The sequence below is a fragment of the Stegodyphus dumicola genome, chromosome 6 (assembly GCF_044657685.1).
Source record: "Stegodyphus dumicola isolate Sdum_Otavi_A_Nest chromosome 6, ASM4465768v1".
In the NCBI taxonomy this organism is placed as follows: Eukaryota; Metazoa; Arthropoda; class Arachnida; order Araneae; family Eresidae; genus Stegodyphus; species Stegodyphus dumicola.
Window position 1 is genome coordinate 3,950,309 of NC_140773.1, and position 20,016 is coordinate 3,970,324.

The 20,016-nt window shown below is 32.8% G+C and overlaps 1 protein-coding gene across 15 annotated transcripts in view; it reads left to right on the forward strand.

Annotated features, from left to right (window-relative positions):
* Window positions 1-20,016, forward strand: part of LOC118180687 (inositol polyphosphate-5-phosphatase A-like) — a 205,971-nt gene that overhangs the window by 161,402 nt on the left and 24,553 nt on the right. For 11 of the 15 annotated variants that reach the window (XR_015041552.1, XM_085817993.1, XM_085817991.1 and 8 more), the window contains 2 exons: window positions 888-991; window positions 10,886-10,990. Coding sequence is in view for 12 of the 15 variants with exons in the window: in XM_085817993.1 (XP_085674119.1) it covers window positions 888-991; window positions 10,886-10,990 (209 nt within the window). In the remaining 3 variants the exon portion in view is untranslated. Of the gene's footprint in view, window positions 1-887; window positions 992-10,885; window positions 10,991-19,120; window positions 19,264-20,016 lie in introns of all 15 variants that reach the window. The other 4 variants (XR_015041551.1, XR_015041550.1, XM_085818000.1 and 1 more) reach the window with 2 other exon arrangements.

A 20,016-nucleotide genomic window follows, 5' to 3' on the forward strand; every position in this document is an offset into this window, starting at 1 on the left:
ATCATTAACAAAATCTATTTTTAGCATATGGAAAGACATTTTTGTTAAATTTTTCCTTGTCAACATTTAGCGCATCTGTAATCATCGCCAAGCGTAAATGTCAACATGAAAGGTTTCCATACTCCTTGTTATTCAGTTACTAATATAAAAATATTGTTTAGGCATCGTTGAATGAGTCATTACTCATGTTGTCATGTCTTGATAAACATACGGTTATGAAAGTAAAATATAATAAATAATAATTTGCCAGGTTGGCATCAGAGATATAAAAGTTTTAAAATCAACAATGTTTTTACGTAGAATGTTTCTGTTTGAGATGTATGCCAAGTAGATACACATATACGGAACCAAATTATTGATTACACAAATTTATGCTAAAATGATTGTTTCTTCAATAGCAAGGTATTTTATTTAGTGCCGAAGTGAAATTGAGAATCGGGACTCTACATGTTTTATTATGGGGAAAACAATCAAATGTGCATGTATGAAGCATAAAAAAAATTCGTAAAGAATAAATTTTGTTGGTGGCTTTGAGGTCCAGAGTTTAGATTATTCCGTATATTGGAGACTTTGTACTGTGTTTAATCTGAAGACTACAATTTATATTTTGCCTCTTATGAGGTGCAGAACATGAGTTAACAATTTTACTCAAATGGCTGGGGCCCAAACAATTTAAGAATTACTAATCTGGAATACTGGTATTACTGAAAATGATATGTTGTATATAATTTTATGCATAAAATAAAAAGATCTTTAAAAACTGCTCTGCTTTTATGATTTGTTACATGTGTATTTTTATTGTAATAAATCACACTTATGTTCACCATTTGTATGCACAGTATATTTTAAATAAAATAATTTAAATCATGATATTTTTACTTGTCTAGGCCACAAGTACTTACCTTTGACAGGGAAAGAAGTTTATATTGGAAGTATTGAGCATTTTGGAATGAAAGAAAAATCAAAATTTCCCACAGAGATATTTCCTGAGGTAACATTAATTCGTTAGTTTCTGCTTTTCTGCTTTTTTCATGGGGGAAACACTGAGTCACATGCCAAGAATTTTTTTTTTTCCAAAATTTTGAAATAATTACTGTGATATATATATAATAGGCAGTGTAATGTAGAAAGTGCTGTGATACATCTAAAGGACACCTGCTTAAAAATTTATCTTTCTCATTTTTCTGCAGCGGGGCCCACCAGCGGCCAAGCGGTAAAGTCGCTGAACACTGGAAGTTCGGTCGAAGGTTCGAATCCCGCTAACGGGCTGCCTGCGTGGACGTTTTCGTGGTTTTCCCCATGTGTAATGTGTATACGAGTCACTTTTCCTTAGAAAGTCCTCCACGGACGCATCCCTCCTCTTAGCCAGATAGGCCTAGTGTGCTTTGCCATAATTAAATACACCACACACCACCATTTTTCTGCATTGCTTCAATTTTTTAATTATCATATTTAATGATTGAAAGCAATGCTGATATTTTCAAGATTTATGTTGCATTTACTCCTTCCCATGCCATTTACCTCGACAAAACTTGGGCTCAAGTGTTATGGGTCAATGTTTGGTAAACAAGCCAGACTGATGCTTGAGAACAATCACAATACAAGCCGAAGCATAAATGCCTGTATTATACTCACTTTTGTGCGATACTGGTGGCGTGGAAGTAAACTTTAATCCTTCATAGATATTATAAATATATTTTGTAATAAATAACAGTTTCAAAATTATATTTCATAAATAAATAATACTTCAAGTAAGTAAACTTTAGTAGAAGTAAACTTTAATTCTTCTGCCTTTTGCAGATATTATAAATATATTATTTTTTTAATATATAATTTTAATAAAAATTATATCATTTATAGAGTCAAAAGTCGTTAATTCGGACACCCATAATCGGGAATGATCTATAATCCGGACCACAAAGCTACAAACTTTCTGCTCATGCGTCGTATTGACGCATGCGCGTAAGACCTTTACGGCTGCGAATATGCCTGTGCGCATGCGCAAAATATGTTTACGAATGCACTTTTAATGTATAACGGACGGTATAAGCTAAGCTAAAATGATCTAATTCAGTTATTGTTGCAGATTGCATTGTTCCTTAATCTTCGAATTGGATTCGGCTTATTATTTTTTGCAGACTGTTAGAGCAATTTTATAAAAGTAAGCTTGAACTTTCGATTATGTCAAATAGAATTTCTGATATATATTTACTAATATGTAAAGGATCTACAAAGCGAAAGTATGTTTCAAAGTCTATTAAACAAAAAGTGGAATTGCTGCAAAAAATGGATAAAGGCATATCCTTTGTTTATCTAAACTTTAACGTTTGTTTATCTAAACTTTGTTTATCTTTAACGCTGCGGCGCGCAATGAATTGGAAGTTGATCTGTCAGCACTATCCTTATCTTCAGGGCAGATGTTTTTATTTTATTTGGCTTATAATTCCTTATTAAATGTAGTATTTCATCTCGATGTACTCCATCTTTGATATGATTTAAATCAAATTCCTCGTCAGTATAATTCGCTTCCGATAGCGAAGAAAGTGACAGAGGTTATTGAAAACGAAAAAATTGCTATTGAGAAGTTAGTCGGTATTCTCGACACAGCAATTATAGGACTTGAACAGCGGAACTTTATAACTGAAGAAGAAATTATGTCTGTTTATAGAATTAAAGAGAATGTATTATCACATAAAAAACGAAGCAACTTAAACAACTTACATTGAAAGAAATGTTTAATAAAGTAAACAAATAAATATTAAGCTTTTTTTTTTTTTTGTAAATTTTGATACCCTTTAGATCATAATTGTTCTTTATTTCATAATTGTTCTTTATTACGGTTTCATATTTTTAATTTTATAATTTCTGCATGCCATCTGACCAGATTTAAACTGATGATCTATAATCCGGAATCGCCGAAGTCCCGACGAGTCCAGATTAACGACTTTTGACTGTATAATAAAAAATTGTGACTAACTCATGTAGTGTACTGATAGGAACTAACATTGGGTTACAACCATGAAATTACGATGTTAATGCTCACTAGCCCAGCTTTCTTTTCACAAGCCTGAATCGTGATGTTTATGTGTGGCTCTGCTTTCTGTTCTCGAGCCTGTCTCATGATGTTTATGTTTGGGACAAAATCTGAATCATGAGTAGTCAGATTTGTTAAAGCACGTGAAGCGGTTAAATAAATATTCATTTTTTTTTTTTTTTTTTTTTTTTTTTGTAGTTAACTTAACGTAGTAAATCAAGATATAAAACCTCCCATTTAACCATATATTATATATTTTATGGTCAGGTATTTTTAAAACTCAGTTATTAATAATAACAAACCACTTCAAATTAATAATTTATGAGAGTTTATCACATGAATCGTTTGTTATTAATAATTACCATCAATGAAGGGAAGTGTAACAATTTTCAGTGGGTTCCTTTTGAGATTTGCCATTATGCATGAGTGTGATTTTCCTGCATCAACACCTAACGAAATTGCAAATGTATAATAGTGGTGGTGAACACTCATGTTTGTTTTTGCCTGTTGGCCACAACTGAATAAAATCTACTGTAGGCACTTACATTTTTCAAAACACTCACATGTACTTTACATTCAGCATTCACAAATGTTCTGTGTTCTGCTGTGTCTCAATTTGGTACTACTTTCGTCAGTTGCTAGCATACACATAAATGTTTCCAAATTTTGACAAATTTTACTCTCTTTGTAAGCACAGTGGATGATGATTTAGATTTCAGAGGGCACATTTTGATGATGGTTTTGATATGCTAAAATCGAAAAAAGAAAAAATTCTCAGTTAGAAAGTTTTTTTTTTTTTTTTTTTTTTTTTCCCCCTAGAGAGAGAAGGAAAATGAAGAGAAGACTTCTGGCAAATAACCAGAAGATTATCATTGACTATCAAGGTATGATATTGTGAAGAATTGGTTGTGTTAAAAAAACATATTGCTGCAGCTAAAAATAAAAAAGACCTAATTATACTTTATGCTTTTCTGGAGGCCATGGAGGGTGCAATAGAATGATAAAAATGCTTAAGACAAAATATAAGCAGATTGTGATTAAAATTGATATATTTAAATCTTTGTGAATTTTGTCAAAAGAAACAATTCGTTACAAGATAAAACTTTTTTGTTTGTTTATTTTGTTAAAAGCATTAAATTGAATCCAAGGTGTCAAATTGATCTTACTGATTTACAGTCGGAAGCGAATAGAGACATTAAGTTTATAACGGTTTAACGAGACCATGTAATGAAAATTGTTCAGTAAAGGGCATTAAAAGCAAATTAAGTTACCTATCATCTGCTGGATGTGTTCACGTTATGGAGAGCTAAGACTGGCAATGGTAAATAATTTGCTAATAAAAATATTGAAACAAGATATTGAAGAGGTGTTACTTGCTGATTTGGAAACAAACATACAAAGTGGTCAGAAGGCATAAAGTTTATTCAATTTGTGAGAAATGGTGCACATTGCTTAGAAAGAGATCACAGCACGTATGAAGCTATATTTAGCTGTAAAGCTAAAGCATGTTTAAGAACCTACTTGCCAGTTAATAGGAATTGAAGATGAAGAATACCTGGCATTATTAAGAGTCTAAGGCTGATATCCATCCTCAGAAAGTAATCTCAGTCGAGGATAAAGATACTGGTGCAATGAATATGGAAGTTGAACTGGGTGATTTGAATGAAGACTTGGAGGTAGTGACTGTTGCAGATGTAATGAAAAACACAAATAAGAGTGTTGGGTAATAGAAAAGGAGCAACATAATTCTGAAGTTGAAAAGAGAAAGAATTGATGAATTCTCAGAAATTATTCAAGAAACTTAGCGCTGTGCTAAACTGTCACCAAATAAGCAAGAAGAAAACATGTTAGCACTTTTTAAGTTAAAACCTGCAGTTGTTAATTTAGGAGAAACCGTTTGGATAAAAATACCAGAGGGATGGCATGGGAAAGGCTGATAAGGTGAATTATAGCTGTTACAATTTTTAAACAAAATGAAAATAATTTAAGCTCAAAACATGGCATTTTAAACCAACTTCTAACCAAAGAATTATTCTAGTGTATGCTAGGAAGCTTTTATTTTAGTCAATAAAGTTACAAATATTAAAATAAGTAAGAAAATGTGCTCATAAGAAATTTACGTAGTCAGGGATTTCAATATTGTAATTGCACAAGTAATGGTAGCCCAAATCGCTACAGTGGAAAAATTCAGAAACCCTCCGTAAATTCATATTTCACAGTCGTTAATAATTTCTTTAAAATGTAATAGCAGTGTGTTTATAATGCAATTTATTTGCATTTTTTGTTGCTGTAAGGTGTTCATAATATAATTTATTTGATGTAGTAAATAATGAATGTATCTTACAAATAACAGTAATCATTGCTATAAAACATTTTTTTTTTTTTTCATTGATTGAATTTCACTGCTAAGAAAAATGCTAAAGTATGTAATAAATAACAGTAATCATTGTTGTAAGACATTTTTTAATTTCATGCATGTTTTCATGACATTAAAATTTCATTAGAGTTCGAAATTTCTGTTTTGTATGCTTAATTATTTGCATTGACCAAACCCCATTGATGATTATAAATATTTATTAGTAAATGTGATTATTTTGTGTTATTTATCACATTAAACCAACAACTGGATTATTATTAATAATCACTGGATTTTTTACTTTGACCATAATATATGCAATGAATACAAGTAGGAATATATACTGTAGGGTAATTGAAATGCCAAAGAGATTAAGCTGTTCATCTGCTGAAATTTAGTTTTTTTATATTTTCTAATTTTGATGAGTCACTGTCAGTTGTATTGCTCAATAATGAATTTCTGGTTAAATTGTTGTATCTGAAAGGGAAATCAGCTGTTTCAGCTTTGTAACAATTTCATATGCTAAAACAGGTGAAAATATGCCTAGGCTATATGACTGTAACAAAACTAAAAATTCTTGTACATTACTTCAGGGAATCTAGTGGTTTGGCTCATCGAGGTTGCAGTGGCTGTCTGTCATTGGCCATATCTTAAGTCGTGGCACCACAGATTCAGGCTGTAGCAACGCAATCAGCAAATTACGTAGCGTAATATCCAGAAGAAAGATCATATCAGCGTAAATGTTGCACTTCAGGAAAATGGCAAGAAAAAAAAAAAAAAAACTACGAGGAAATGACACTCAACCTAAACAATATACTAAATTAAAATGTGTGTGACATGTCCTCGAATATTATAGTTGCAAAATCTTCGCCTGTTTCATGATATCTGGGATATCAGTTAAGAAAAATTCTTGGAATAAAACCTTAAGGATAAATTATAGATCCTCTTCTGTCTGACCAAAGTATTTTTCTTAAATTCTAACCTGATAAATCACACTGTGTTTCATATGCTGGGAAATACAGTATCTTGAGATGTTGCAATCCATGTGACTGAAATTTGTTGCCAGAGTTCTATCATTTGCAGCTACTGGTAGTCTCTGTTATTCCAGTGTGTGCAGTATTTGTATACCAGACATGTTCAATTGGGAAAACATCTAGTGAATCCAACAGTCAAGGCAGAATTGTAACCTTTTGTGTGTTGCTGAAGTATTGACATTGATTGCTTCCATGATTGTGCATTACCTTGCTGTAAGGTAATTCTGAAGTCCTTGTGAAGATATGGGAAAAACCACAGTTTTTTTTCATGTCTGTAATGTAACTCTGGCTAGTTAGTTTATTGTATGCTTTCTTGACACAAGCTTAACTCATATCAAATGGCACTCAACGAAGCAGGTCGTTTCGACGCCAAGGCAGTTTGACGCCATATTTTTTTAGTATTTTTATTTATTTATAGAATAAATATGAAATTATATAAGTAAGTAATATGACTGATTTTTATTTATTGAATTAGCAATTGTTTGCATGCATATTTGAAATAAATATATGTGTGTATATGTGTGAAAGTGTTCTAGATTTTTGTTTGTGTCCCAGATTAATGAGAAACTCCCTCGCCAACGTCAAGGCCCCGGGACATGAAGGAGGTTTTTTTTTTTTTATTTATTTATTTCAGAAAACAGCATCAAAAATGCAAAATACGCAAATGGTAAAAAAACATATGGTTACAAAGTAGTTATATTGCAGACAAATATAATTACAGGTAAATAAAATTACACATAAATAAGATTACATCGCAGAACTGTTATTATACTAATCCATTGCAAAGTTATGCGTCACACCTTTCAGGTATTCTATTATTTTTCGATTTTCAAAATCTTCAACTATTACTTTAATTCTCATATGAGCTCACAGATACCTATTCCACTTGTGCGGCGGTTCATCTCTACATACAAATTGTTCGTAACGTTGATCAATTGATTTTTGAACACGCCTGAGACCATCTATGAATTCCCATAATGTGGGGTGTGAAACACCAAATGATGATGACACCAAATTTATTTGAATGGTGGTGCAAACGTAATCTAAAAATAAATAAAAATATGAAAAGTATGGCGTCAAACAAAAACAAAAAAAAAGTATGGTGTTGAACTGACCACACGTCGAATGGCTGGCGTTGATCTGACCTTAATTTTCCACATTCCTTCACAAATTCCATTAATTGGAAAATTTTGCCTTCAGCTTGTGTATAATTTTTGTGATTGTTGTAATCATCATCACCGTGAAATATGGCAGCTAGCAATAAATTATTCCAAGCATTTCTAAATGTATCTTCAGACACATCTTTCTATGACCTTCCAATGATCCACGAAGCAGATTTTATGTCAGTGTACTTGAAAATTTCTTGAATGGCCTTGTTACTGTTCTGAAAATTCAACATAGGTTTTAAAAAGACTATCTTACATCTGCATCAGTGTACAACGCACTCTGATACTCATTGGGCAAATGATTTATGTTTAATTTGGAGGAAAGAAAAAGATGGAGACATTAGCTAAAACATTAAGTAAAGTATGAGCCGAACAGTTGTCTATAATTGCTAAAATTTTGCATCATCCGATGAATCAACTAATTTCAAACTTTGCTGAGTATCTGGTATGAAATGATTTTCAAAATCAGTCATTTGTTAATGTTTCTGTCATTCATGCTTTTATATTTAAACGATGATAGAGAAAATTTTACTCTTTTAAAAGTCAAAGTTGTGTTATTCCCAATTGTGTAAAGTTTAAATTTGTGCATTCCTGTAACATTTGCACATACCAGAACGATTAGTCTCGCTTTGGAATCTTTGACACAAGGTTAGGTCTTTTCTGTAGAGGTAGCTCGGGTATTTCAAAATTCATATATTACCAAGCAACACCAGTGTCATGACAGCAGCCAATTCTGGTGATAACTTTCATCCTTAACCCCTTCGAGCCGGGTAGCGAAAACGCGCGCTTATCGCTGAGGCCGGCAGTGTCTTACGCGAGCGTCTCTCCAGGGCCGGGGGCTTTTTTGCTATAGGGCCTAAATCCATGAAATTTCCGAAGTATAAATGCATTGTTTAATAATGCTCTATAGAGTATTTAAATGACTTATGCTTTATAAATATTTTTATATATATACTTTAATTACCTTATTTCTTGTTTAAAAGCATATTTTACATATTTTATTTTAATTACTCACCATTTTATGAATTTTAACATTATACATCTGAAAACTAGATATATTACTTAAAATTCTCTTTTCGTATAAAAAATTTGAAAACAGGGATCTACACACAGTCCTATGTTACATTCCTTGTAATAACTCATTTGCCGTTTTGGAGGATTTTTCCGGGAATGTGAACAAACGAAGCATCGTCGTCTCATTTTCTTATCAGTCTCTTCTGAACAAAGTTTTAGAAAATGTCTTTCAGTTAATCTTTCAGAATCAATATCTGAAATATTTTGCATCATTTCTGCTATTTCATGCTCTGTTAAACATTTTCGACGCTTCGAAATTGCAACGGTAAAAACAAAGAATTCACGTCTAACAAGATCTAATTATTTTCTAAAAACTGAACTGCAAACCAAAATACCCAATGCTTTAGAGCAAATAAAACTTCTCTACTTACAGTAAACAACTACCACGTGCGAATAAAAAGTGCGATTTAAAGAGACGTCATAAATCACGCCATTCGGAAACATTTATTTCCCCGTTTGTTTATATAATTAAAAACACGTGTATGTGAGTATTCTCTCATTTCGAGTAGAAGGTCTAATTTACATGTATCTGAAACCATATGGACATACAGTGACATCTTGTGGCAGAAATTATAGTTTGAAAAACGTTCCAAAGTACTGGCACAAATACGTGACCGGTAGAGAACGGAACAATCCTCTGGCACGCCTGCGTGTCGGCCGGTAGGTAAGTGTGTTCGTTGCTGGCACGTATACGTGACAGTCGGCGCGAAGGGGTTAATGAGTTTGGTGAATACACATGGATCAGCTGAAGTTTTATTGCCTGAAATTTTGAACTGCCTCATGCTATGGTGATTTTTAAATTTGGTTAACTGACCTGTTGAATATACGAATTAAGCCTTTAACTTCATCCTCATTAAATATTTTGCCTAGAGCCATTAGCATTGGACTTTCAATGGTGCAGCATCGCTATCTCATCTATTCAATCACTACTTTGTCATAATTATCATTTTTAGAATTATGAATAGTTTTTTTGTTATTCATTGTTGTTCTAGTGACTCTTCAGTGCCATATTCCTAACATAATTTTGATTTCAAAAAGTTCAAACTTTTAATTTGTAATACTAAAGTTCTAACTTTAATTTTAATAGTGCAGTGCCATTTATACCAGCTCCAAAAAATAATAAGCTGTATCAAATTTAAAAGTTAAGAAAGAGCATAATTTGCAATGTTAACTGAACTTAAATTCCTCAGAATCAAATTCCTTCTCCTGTTGCTATGCCAGTGAACAGAAACTAGGATGAGCGACATCCTGCTCCCAAAAAATATGTCTTGGAAATTCAGTTATTGTTTATGTTAAAAAATAAATTATATTGTTCAAAAAAATGCTAATCCCCCTACAACCATTCAAGGGCAAAAAGTGTAGTCATAGCAACTTAGACTAGAATGAGCGACATCCTGCTCCCAAAAAATATGTCTTGGACATTCATTTATTGTTTATGTTAAAAAATAAATTACATTGTTAAAAAAATGCTAATCCCCCCACAACCATTCAAGGGCAAGTGTAGTCATAGCCACTTAGCCAGCAGGTGTTTGAATGTTATGAGTAGGAATCTCAGTTAGTCAATGAGAAAAATCACTGTTATGGAACAGCTTCTTTTTTTTTAGTATTATACTCTCCATTCCAATACTTTGTAAGAAAAAAAAATCTTAAAAAATTGCTGAAGGCTGTTCTGAAGTCCAGATATTAGATCATTTCGAATATGAAAAATCCAGATTTTGGACTTTTTATTATAAATGCTGTATTAAAGTAAATCAGTTGAGCACTTTTTGTAAAAAGCATGAACAATATCATTTCTAGTATTGGAATTAAAATTTTGGACCTTAAATCAAATTTAAAAAATACTCATGTATAGAAATTTATTCCCATTTCATTAAAAATTTATCTCATATACAAGTTTGAAATGTTTAAATTGCATTTATTTAATATAATTCTTAGACTTCTGGTTTGGTTACATTATTAAAAAATTTGACAGAGTTCTGCTATAAATTAAGTTAGAAAAAGTGTGTTGAAATATTACATGGCCTACATAATGATAAGAAAACACTGTTACGAGGTTTTGGATATGATAGTTTTATAAAAATTAATAGACAGCAATTCATTGGTACTACTTTCCACATCTTAACTCTAAAACCTATTAAACACTTAATTCTAAAATATGCTGTATGCACATTATCTTATTTTTTTTTTTTTTTTTTTTTTTTTTTTCATTTTCTGTTTTTAGAGTAAAGGATTCACGAGAACACGCTGGAGTATTGGTCATACAATCTTTGATCTAGTCAAGATACATCTTTTTCATGACGCATCAAATTTCATAGCCATGGATGATGTAAGTTTTGTTTAAATGATTTTGCTGAAACTTTTGCAAAAATTATACTTTTATGTTTAATCAGATTTGCATGAAAAAAGGGAGAGTCTGAAAGATACTGCCATATAATGTAACTGGAAATTTAAAGGGAAGTTGAGTAATATGTTTCATGTGCCTTGCGAGTTGTTATTGGATTCGAAAATCTGTTTAATACATTTAGTTTTGACATTATTAATGTGCTTTTCTCTCTTTTTTTCATTCATGATTTTGATATCATGTTTGAATGCTTATGGGGGATGGTGAAGACCAGTTTTTATTCTATTCAGTTTTTATTCAGCAAGATGTAGCTGCAGATGTAAAAAATGTAGAAGTCCAAAAAAGCAATGTCAGGGCTGTACAGTGGGTGTTGCAAAAGATACCATTCAAGTCTGTACAGAGTCCAGCTGGTGAATGCAGACACGTGTGGTCTTTCATTATTTTGATGGAGTATATTACCTTCTTGCGCCAGAACTCAGTTTGGCATTTTTCCTTGATAGTAGCATCAGCATGGACTAGTATCTTGCTGTACACCTTACTGTCAGGGGTTTTACCTTTTTCCAGATACTATTTGTGTATAATACCACGGTTATCCCACCAGATACAAAGCATGATCTTTTTATTAGTCAAAATTATACTTTGCAATGCTGCCGACAGGTTCACTGCATGCAGATCAAGCCCCTTTTTGGTTTTTGTTGTTGAAGTGAATTTGCTTTTCATCAGAAGTGTTGATGCGGTCCAGAATTTTATCCTTGCATTGATATTCAAATGGATTAGTGCAGGCCTGAACATGTCTGTCTGTATCTGCTTCGTCTCATGCGGCACCCAGTAATTGAACTTGTATGTCAAGTTTATGCGATGCATTGCATGAATTGTGGACATGGCGCTAACATCTAATTCCTTAGCAAGCTCTCGAGTGGTTGCATACTGATCTTTTTCTGCAAGTTCTGGCAGGCAGAACGTTCTGGGCGTCCTACTGATGTTCGCCCAGAACGTTCTTCTTCTTCACTGTCATGGTCCTTGTTTTTGAACTTTCGATACTAAATCATCACAGAGTTATATAGTACAATGTTAGTACCAAAAGCTGTTCACATGATTTGGCGAAATTTTGTAGCTGACTTTTTGCAATAGAACTGGGAATAAATGATGTTTCTAATGTGGTAGCCTGATAGTTCTATTTGTGACCCCATTCTACTTAACAATATTTTTTTACAAATTTTACAACACGGTGTACTAAAGCAAGTTCCTTTCTTTCAAATATCAAAAATCATTTGACAAAATGCGTTTAAACAGGTGAACGTGATCTGTTTAGTGGACGCTATTTGCAGTGGTGGGAAACTTTGATTAAAACCCGATATTTGCAAAAATCTGTTGAACTGCATCATTTTTCTGAATACTGGAGTTTCTTAACTGCCCTCATTAGAGGAATTCATTTGAATTGTTGGCTTCAGTTCAACCATTATTATACACAATGGAAACTATATTTTCATGTCGTCCCAGTCTACAGGAAACCAAGTCTTGTCTATTTTTTGTCTGTTGCTTGTCTATTTATTTAAATTGCATGCTGTATGGTTTACGTGCTTATGTTTTCATGCAGAAAGTAAAATATCACTACTGTCAATATTATTATTTAAAATACCTGTTAAAGCATAGTTTAAAATGTTAGCAAACTTTTATTACTCTCATCAAAGCTTAGTATTCTTTTTGAAGACATTTTCAAGGGTATCTAATATTCAAGAAATATATCTTCACATTCCAATGTAGACAGGAAAATTGATAAGTGTTTTGTTGCATGTAGCCCAAAGAATATAACTAGCTCATGTCTGTCACATGTTGTGTTTACTTTTGGCCCTATTGACGTACCACATCTCTCATATGCCATAGTTAAGGCAAGGTGTTAAATTTTACAGCTAACAAATGCAGAAAGCCTGGAGTTAAATTTTCAAAGTTTATAGTTGACAAAAGAACTGAATGTAATCATACAGAGATGTGTACTGTCCTGGATATGTGCATAACATATTGTTTGTTCTGCATTGCTACTTTTACCTGAGTGGATTCTCTTTGCTGAAGTGATAATATAAATAGAATACAAAGTCTATAATCCGGACTTGTCGGGACTTCGGTAATTCCGGATTAGGGCTTTTTTTTGGATTAAAGATCATCAATTTAAATCTGGTAAGATAGCATGAAGAAATTATACAATTAAAAATATGAAATCGTAATTTATGAAATAAAGAGCAATTATGATCTAAAGGGTATCAAAATTTACAAAAAAAAAATAATAATAATAATAATAATATTTATTTGTTTACTTTATTAAACATTTCTTTCATATTAAGTTGCTTTTTTTTTTTTTTTTTTTTTTTTTTTTTTTTTTTTTTTTTTTTTTTTGCTAATACTTTCTATAAACTATATATTCTTTCTATAAACAGACATAATTTCTTGTTCAGTTACAAAGTTCCACTGTTCAAGTCCTGTAAATGCTGTGTCGAGAATACCAACTGACTTGTCAATTGAAATTTTTTCGTTTTCAATAACCTCTCTGTCACTTTCTTCGCTATACGGTATTTTCTGGATCTAGAACCATACTACAGATTTCGCTGTCCATTTATTGATGATGGGGGCATTGTCATTGCAATGAAAAACTTCTGCTATATCATCTTCATTTATTACCACATCTCCACATTTCTTTACAAAATTTAATAACTGGAAAATTTCGCCTTTAGTTTGCGATGTCCGAAAACCTTCAAATTTGCGGCTATCATCTTCATCGTCCTCACCATGAAATATGGTAGCTGGCCATAAATTATGCCATGCATTTTTTAACGTATCTGGAGACACATCCTCCCAACACGCATGTGCAAACGTGCGTTAATGCGTATGTGTAAACACATTACACGCATGCGTAAAGCATACAAAAAGAAAAGTTTGTGGCTTTGAGTTTGAGATCATTCCAGATAGTGGATGTCTGTATTACAGACTTTGTACTGTATTATGCTTAAAGCAGAATGAAATATGTACTGAAGGTCTGAATTTTCCTGTACCCCCCCCCCAAATTCTGCTATGCTGCATCAAAGTGGCGGGGTGTGTCATTGGGCAGAATGAGCGAAGTATGTTGGGAGCATAACTCCTGATAGGGCCACCTTAGACATGAAGGCCATTTCAATATGCCCAGCTAAAGCATAGCAGGTGAAGATCCTTCAGGGGATTACTGTCTTAGTGATCGGGTATCACAATCCTAGGCCTTTTTCATCCTTTCTATCCTTTTTCCATCTCCTCTCAAATGCTAACTTTTCTCTTTTTCTTCTGCTTTGTGGTATTCCTCTTCCGAGGTTGAGGTTTGTTATGAGAAACTAGAACTGTTCTTGTCTCTAGTTTTCGAATGGTGAGAAAACTGCGTGCGTGGAGATCCATGTCACTGGAAAGGAGGGTCCTGGTAGTTGAAGGACGAGGTACTGTCCCCAACACACTGCTTTGGCTTCTGCTTCTTCTAAATGGGAGGCACTTTATCGTACTCATGGGTATCAATCGGCTGGCCACTGGTCCTTTTGTCAGTGGCTTGGGGACAAGCTCTCGGGAGTACCTGCTTTTAGGAAAGCTGACTGTGGGGCTTCAGTTTGCATATAAACCTGGTTATCCTTGGTGCAGGAATCTGAGTCCCCTTGTTGGACTCTGTGGTGGGTGGGGATGCCAGGTTCGAATTTTTATTTCCTTCAAATATGGCTTTGCAAAATTTTATTACACTTCATGAAACTGCCAAGTAATCATCTAGTAAAAGACCTCAAACTACAGAAAGTACAGAAAACACCTAAATTGTTCCCCTATTTTTGGTTATGACAAGATCTGCTGAATTGCATAAAATGTCACATTTCCTTGTTCAAAAATATATAAAAGCCTGTGCAATGTTTGTATGTAGAATGTTTCGAGCCACTCCTTCAGCTGAGACATGAGTAGTTGTCTCTTCACTATTACTTCAAAAACTGTTTCACATCCTGATAATTCAGCCAACTACTTAGTGCTCGATAGCCAGTTTTATTTGCTCTACCAAGTGCATCTTTCTTGTATTCCTGCTTTGGGATTATGCATTCAACAGTGGATGCAAGAACATGGCTTCTAAGAGGTGAAAGTTCAAGCAGTAAAATATTTGGAAATCCTCCTTGGAAAGATGCTTACATTGAGCTTCTCAACACATTTTCCAACTTAGCTAAAGATAACACCAATGATGATGTGTACAAGCAGATTTTCTATGAACATAAACAGGCTTTCAATGACTATGTTGCAGTGTATACAGATGGATCTAAGTCCCAGTATCACGTCGGCTCTGCCTTCGTGTGCGGGAATACTGTTGAGGGAAGAAAACTTTATCTCGCTTATACCATCTTTACTGCAGAGATTGTTGCTTTGCTATTAACTCTATCTTCCATAGGTAAACAACATATGAAAAATTTCATTAGTTACACACACTCGCTTAGTGTGCTAAAAGCTCTTGAATCCTATGTGGATAACACAAATCTGTTACTCGTAGAAGTTCTGAAGTTCAGTGTTAGCTTAAAAGCCAAAGGTTACCAGATCCTTTATTGCTGGGTACTAAGCCTTGGCTTGGTACCCAACAATAAAGGATCCTACAATAAAGGGTACAATAAAGGATCAATAAAGGATTGACAATGACCTTGTCATGCTTCCATTTTATCCTTCTGTTAGCTATAAAATTGCACGGATTCTCCAGAAATTCAATTTTCAAGTCGGTTTCTCGCCTATTAATAAAATTCACCCTTCGATTCTAAAAGATTGCGTTTCTGTCTTGAATTCTTGGGGAATTTATATTATATCGTGTCAGTGTGGTTTAAGATATATTGGCCAAACAAAAAGAGCGTTAAAGTTTCGTATCAGGGAACATGAATCTTATGTCAGAAAAGGCGAAATTAACAAGTCTTCAATAGCGTATCATAGTTGGACTTTTAACCATAATTTTGATTTTGGATCTGCAAAAATCATCCAAAAGGCTTCTTCCATAGGTGAATTGGATTTTCTTGAGGCTTTTCACATTCACAAAGATTTAGCAGGTTTAGTTAATGTTTTGAAGTCCAATCCAGTCCTTCCTAATGCCTTTAAAATTCTACTATCTTAATTCAGTTATTTTTGCCGAAAGATGGCATTACCTCCTCACGTTTGGTACTACCAGAGGGTATAAAAATCTGTTCAGTGGTTGCTTTCCATTATTCGAAGTTCAGATTTTGAGCGTGAAGGTGCATTTGCCCCTCGCTCCCTATTTTTAACTTCGCCATTTTTCTTGTCCTTTGTGTTACATGTTTAAATCAGATAGCCAGGCTCAGTAAAAGTAGCCGGCCAGTGCAACTCTGATTAAAAATTCGGTTACAACCACGTGCAGTGCTGATAAGGACCACGTGTTTCTAAGACTCCTTTCCCTGTATTTTTCTTCTTTCTTGTTATTTCTTTTTCCTGATGAGGAGGGACCTTTAGCTGCCCTTGAAATCGATTGAGTGTTTCAAAATACTTACGCTAAATACAAGGTTGTTTTTACGATTTTGATTGTCATATTAGCGTGTTTCTCTTCTATTCTAGTCTAATAAAGGATCCATTAGTGTTGTGGGAAACGAACTGGTGGATGTCACTGCAAAATATGCCTGTTCAGCTAACCCGTTCCCTATTCAGATAACAACACTTTGATTGGGAGGAAAATTTTGATGAAATGGCAAAATCTTTTGGATGCACAGTTAACCAATAAATTATGAAATACAAAACATAAAATAGAACATTGGAAATGAACCCTATACCGAAAGGAGGAGGTCCTTCTGACCCGATTAAGAATTGGTTTCACAAGGCTAATACACAGATACCTATTGATGGGTGAAATTGAACCAGTTTGTGCTAAATACAACACTGTTTTAACCATTAAACACATTTTAATTGATTGTCTAAATTTTAATTGCTTTTGAAATTTTTATTTTAATACTTGGGAGATTTCAGCAAAAGATTAAGTTGGTAAAGAACCACATTCTAACATTTTTAACTTTTTAAAAGCTACAAAGCTTTACCATGTTAATTGGATGCCCTGAATCCAATTTGAGTTTCAGAATCTTTGAGTTCAGATCTAACTGGGATCTAGTTATATTCATATTCATCAGAATTTATCCTTTGACTATAGAGTTTACTATCTGTATTTCATGGTTTTCAAAAATTAGTAAAAAAGAAAATTGTGTGTTTGATCTTATAGCTTGCTATTTTATACCTATATGTAACATTGTCTTAAATTTCCAATCATGACTCGTGAGTATGCACTGAATGGTGCATGTGTTCTTGTCTTTATTAGTTTAAGTTTTGAAAATACATAATCTTTTGTTTGGCGCAATATTAATCATGGTAATCATGGTGATATCAATATACCACCATGAGTTTTGTGCCGAAAAGTTCCAACCAACCAACCTAAATTTTCTGTGCTTTTCAAATTTCTACCATTTTCCTAGAGAAAAATACAAATATCCTTCGGATATTCTTACCTAACATTTTGTTAATTATTTAACTTAACATTTTGTTAAGTACTTACTACTTTACCTTATTGATCCAACTTTTTTTCACATTGCTTGTCTATTTTCATTCATTACATTTTTCTTCGCAGACTGATGGCGGCTAAGTGAAATATCCCATTCTACCATCTAGATTCTTCTTATCACACATTTGTTGTTCCAGACATTCTTTTATCTGATGCAGAGTAAAAGCGCGCTGTCACTCTCTTTCTATTCGATACAAGCAAATTTCTACCAGCATACTATGTTGACAAAAAAAAAAAAAAAATTGGATTTTACCAACTGTATCATCTTATCATGAAACATTTCTTGTTTTTCCTTATTTGATTAACCCTAAAGGTAGGAAATGCATATATGGAAGATAAAGTATATGCGAATTAAAATTACAATTTAAATTAGCAATAGCCAGTTAATTCCTTATATTTAATTTGGTCATTTCCCTCTCTGTTCTAAAAATATTGTTAACTGTTCCTGGACTGTGTTCTGTCTAGATCAGTCCATATAATATGACTTACATAACATTGAAGATGTAACTAATTCAGAACTTGAACTCAAAATTTTGAGAATAAATCTTTCTCTTAGTGAACTTTCATATTGAATAGCTATGCTCTTTTGCTCTTTGCTCTTGCTAAGACGCTGCCTTGCTGCTCTATTCCTACTACAGTATCAGAAAGGTAAATATTTTTTAATAGGCATGACTAGAGTGCCAGGTGAATTGTGGCTGTAAATGTCAATTGAAATAAAGATGAATATTTATTTGCCTCAACTGCCAAGTTTGTTTTTCAATATTGATCAGCATTCTTTGCTATCAATATTGCTAAGTTTGCTGTATTGCATATAGTTACTGAAAACTTAGTGTATTAAAATTATTTTTTTGCTAGTGAACAGGATTTTCATTACTGCATATAATGTCTGAAAGAGATTATAACATGCATTAAAAAATTTCTACTCTTTAAGTACCTTGAAAGGTGTTGCAGCAAAATAGTTTTTGAAGCAGTGGTTGGCAAATTAACTTTTAAATTTTATGAAACTAATAATGTATGTTTATATTAGATTTCTGGTGCAATGCTTAAAGTTTCAGTAAATTTAGATATGTTTTTATAACTGAAAACTGGCATCTATTAATGTATTTATTTTGTGGCTGTTTTTACTTTTATATCGTCCAAGGATTATATTAGAGGCAGTTTTATCTTTGCTGATTTCTGAAATTTATTTTTAGTATTTATTATTAATATGAAAATATATATTTGTTTAAATGAAGCTTTAAAAAAATTGTTGTGGATGTTTAGGTCTGCTTTTTGCAGTTTATGAATTAACAATTTTACAGAAAAAAACAAAAACTGTGTTTGAATTTGCTTTTGCTAAAGTGACTGGTCATTTGACGTGGTTTTTTTTTTTTTTTATTATTATTATTGTTAAACATTTTGCTTAATATGTTGAAAGCGTAATGCTTCATTGTCATTTAAGCTTTTTAAAATATGAATCATTAGATTCATATTTTAAAAACTGTTTGTTTGTTGATATTACTGTTGTTTACTTCTATTTGATATTGCTATTATTTTGTTTTCAGTTGGTATTACTATTATTTTATATTCACCAATGTACTTCATTTTAAACTTATCCGATATATGATTGGACCAATATTTTTATATTTCATTTTCTGTCAAGATACAGTAAAACTAGGCAAAATGCATTAGGTTATTTATTACAAAAGTAAGCATATTTTTTCATTTTACTAATTTTTCTAGATATCTTATAGTATGTATATTTTAGTTTCCCCCCCCCCCAAAATGCTTTGTAATATACTGAACTCTCCTGTGATGACCACCTTTTGTAGACAGCTAACTTCATGAGAACATTAACAAACACTGGTATTAAACATTACCTCTGAGGTGACCAAAATCATCTGAAACCTTGAGTGGTTTTTGAAAAGCATTCACTGTTTGTATAAAGGCATTTGAGGATCAATCATTATTATTGAAAATGCGTGATAAAGAGTTAAAATCAACAAAAATGCAAAAATTATTTTTCATCATAAAAAGTTAAATGAACTCATCTGTATTTTCACATATCATCAGATGATAATTCATGTTAAGAAATCACTATGGGCTGTTTGTCTTGCTTCATTGTCTTGCAGTCCTTGTGTGAAGAATTGTTGTTAAAAAGGTTAATCAGTTGCAAAGAAGATGAGGTTAACCACTTGTTGAAGGTTAAAATAATCATAAGACAAAGCAGAGTATTCATGGACTGATGTCTCCACAAAGTGCTGAACAAGCCATACAGTATTATTTCCAGGATTCAGAGAAGCCTTCTAGGTTTAGGAACAGTTCGATGCTAGCCACTAAGAGGTGCTTGCTAAAAGTTCGTAACCTGCATGATGTGGCTTGCATTAACTTTATAATTTCATGCAATGATATCTGGCAGGTAATAATTTTCAGAGCTTAAGCCACCTCAGTAGAAAGAAAT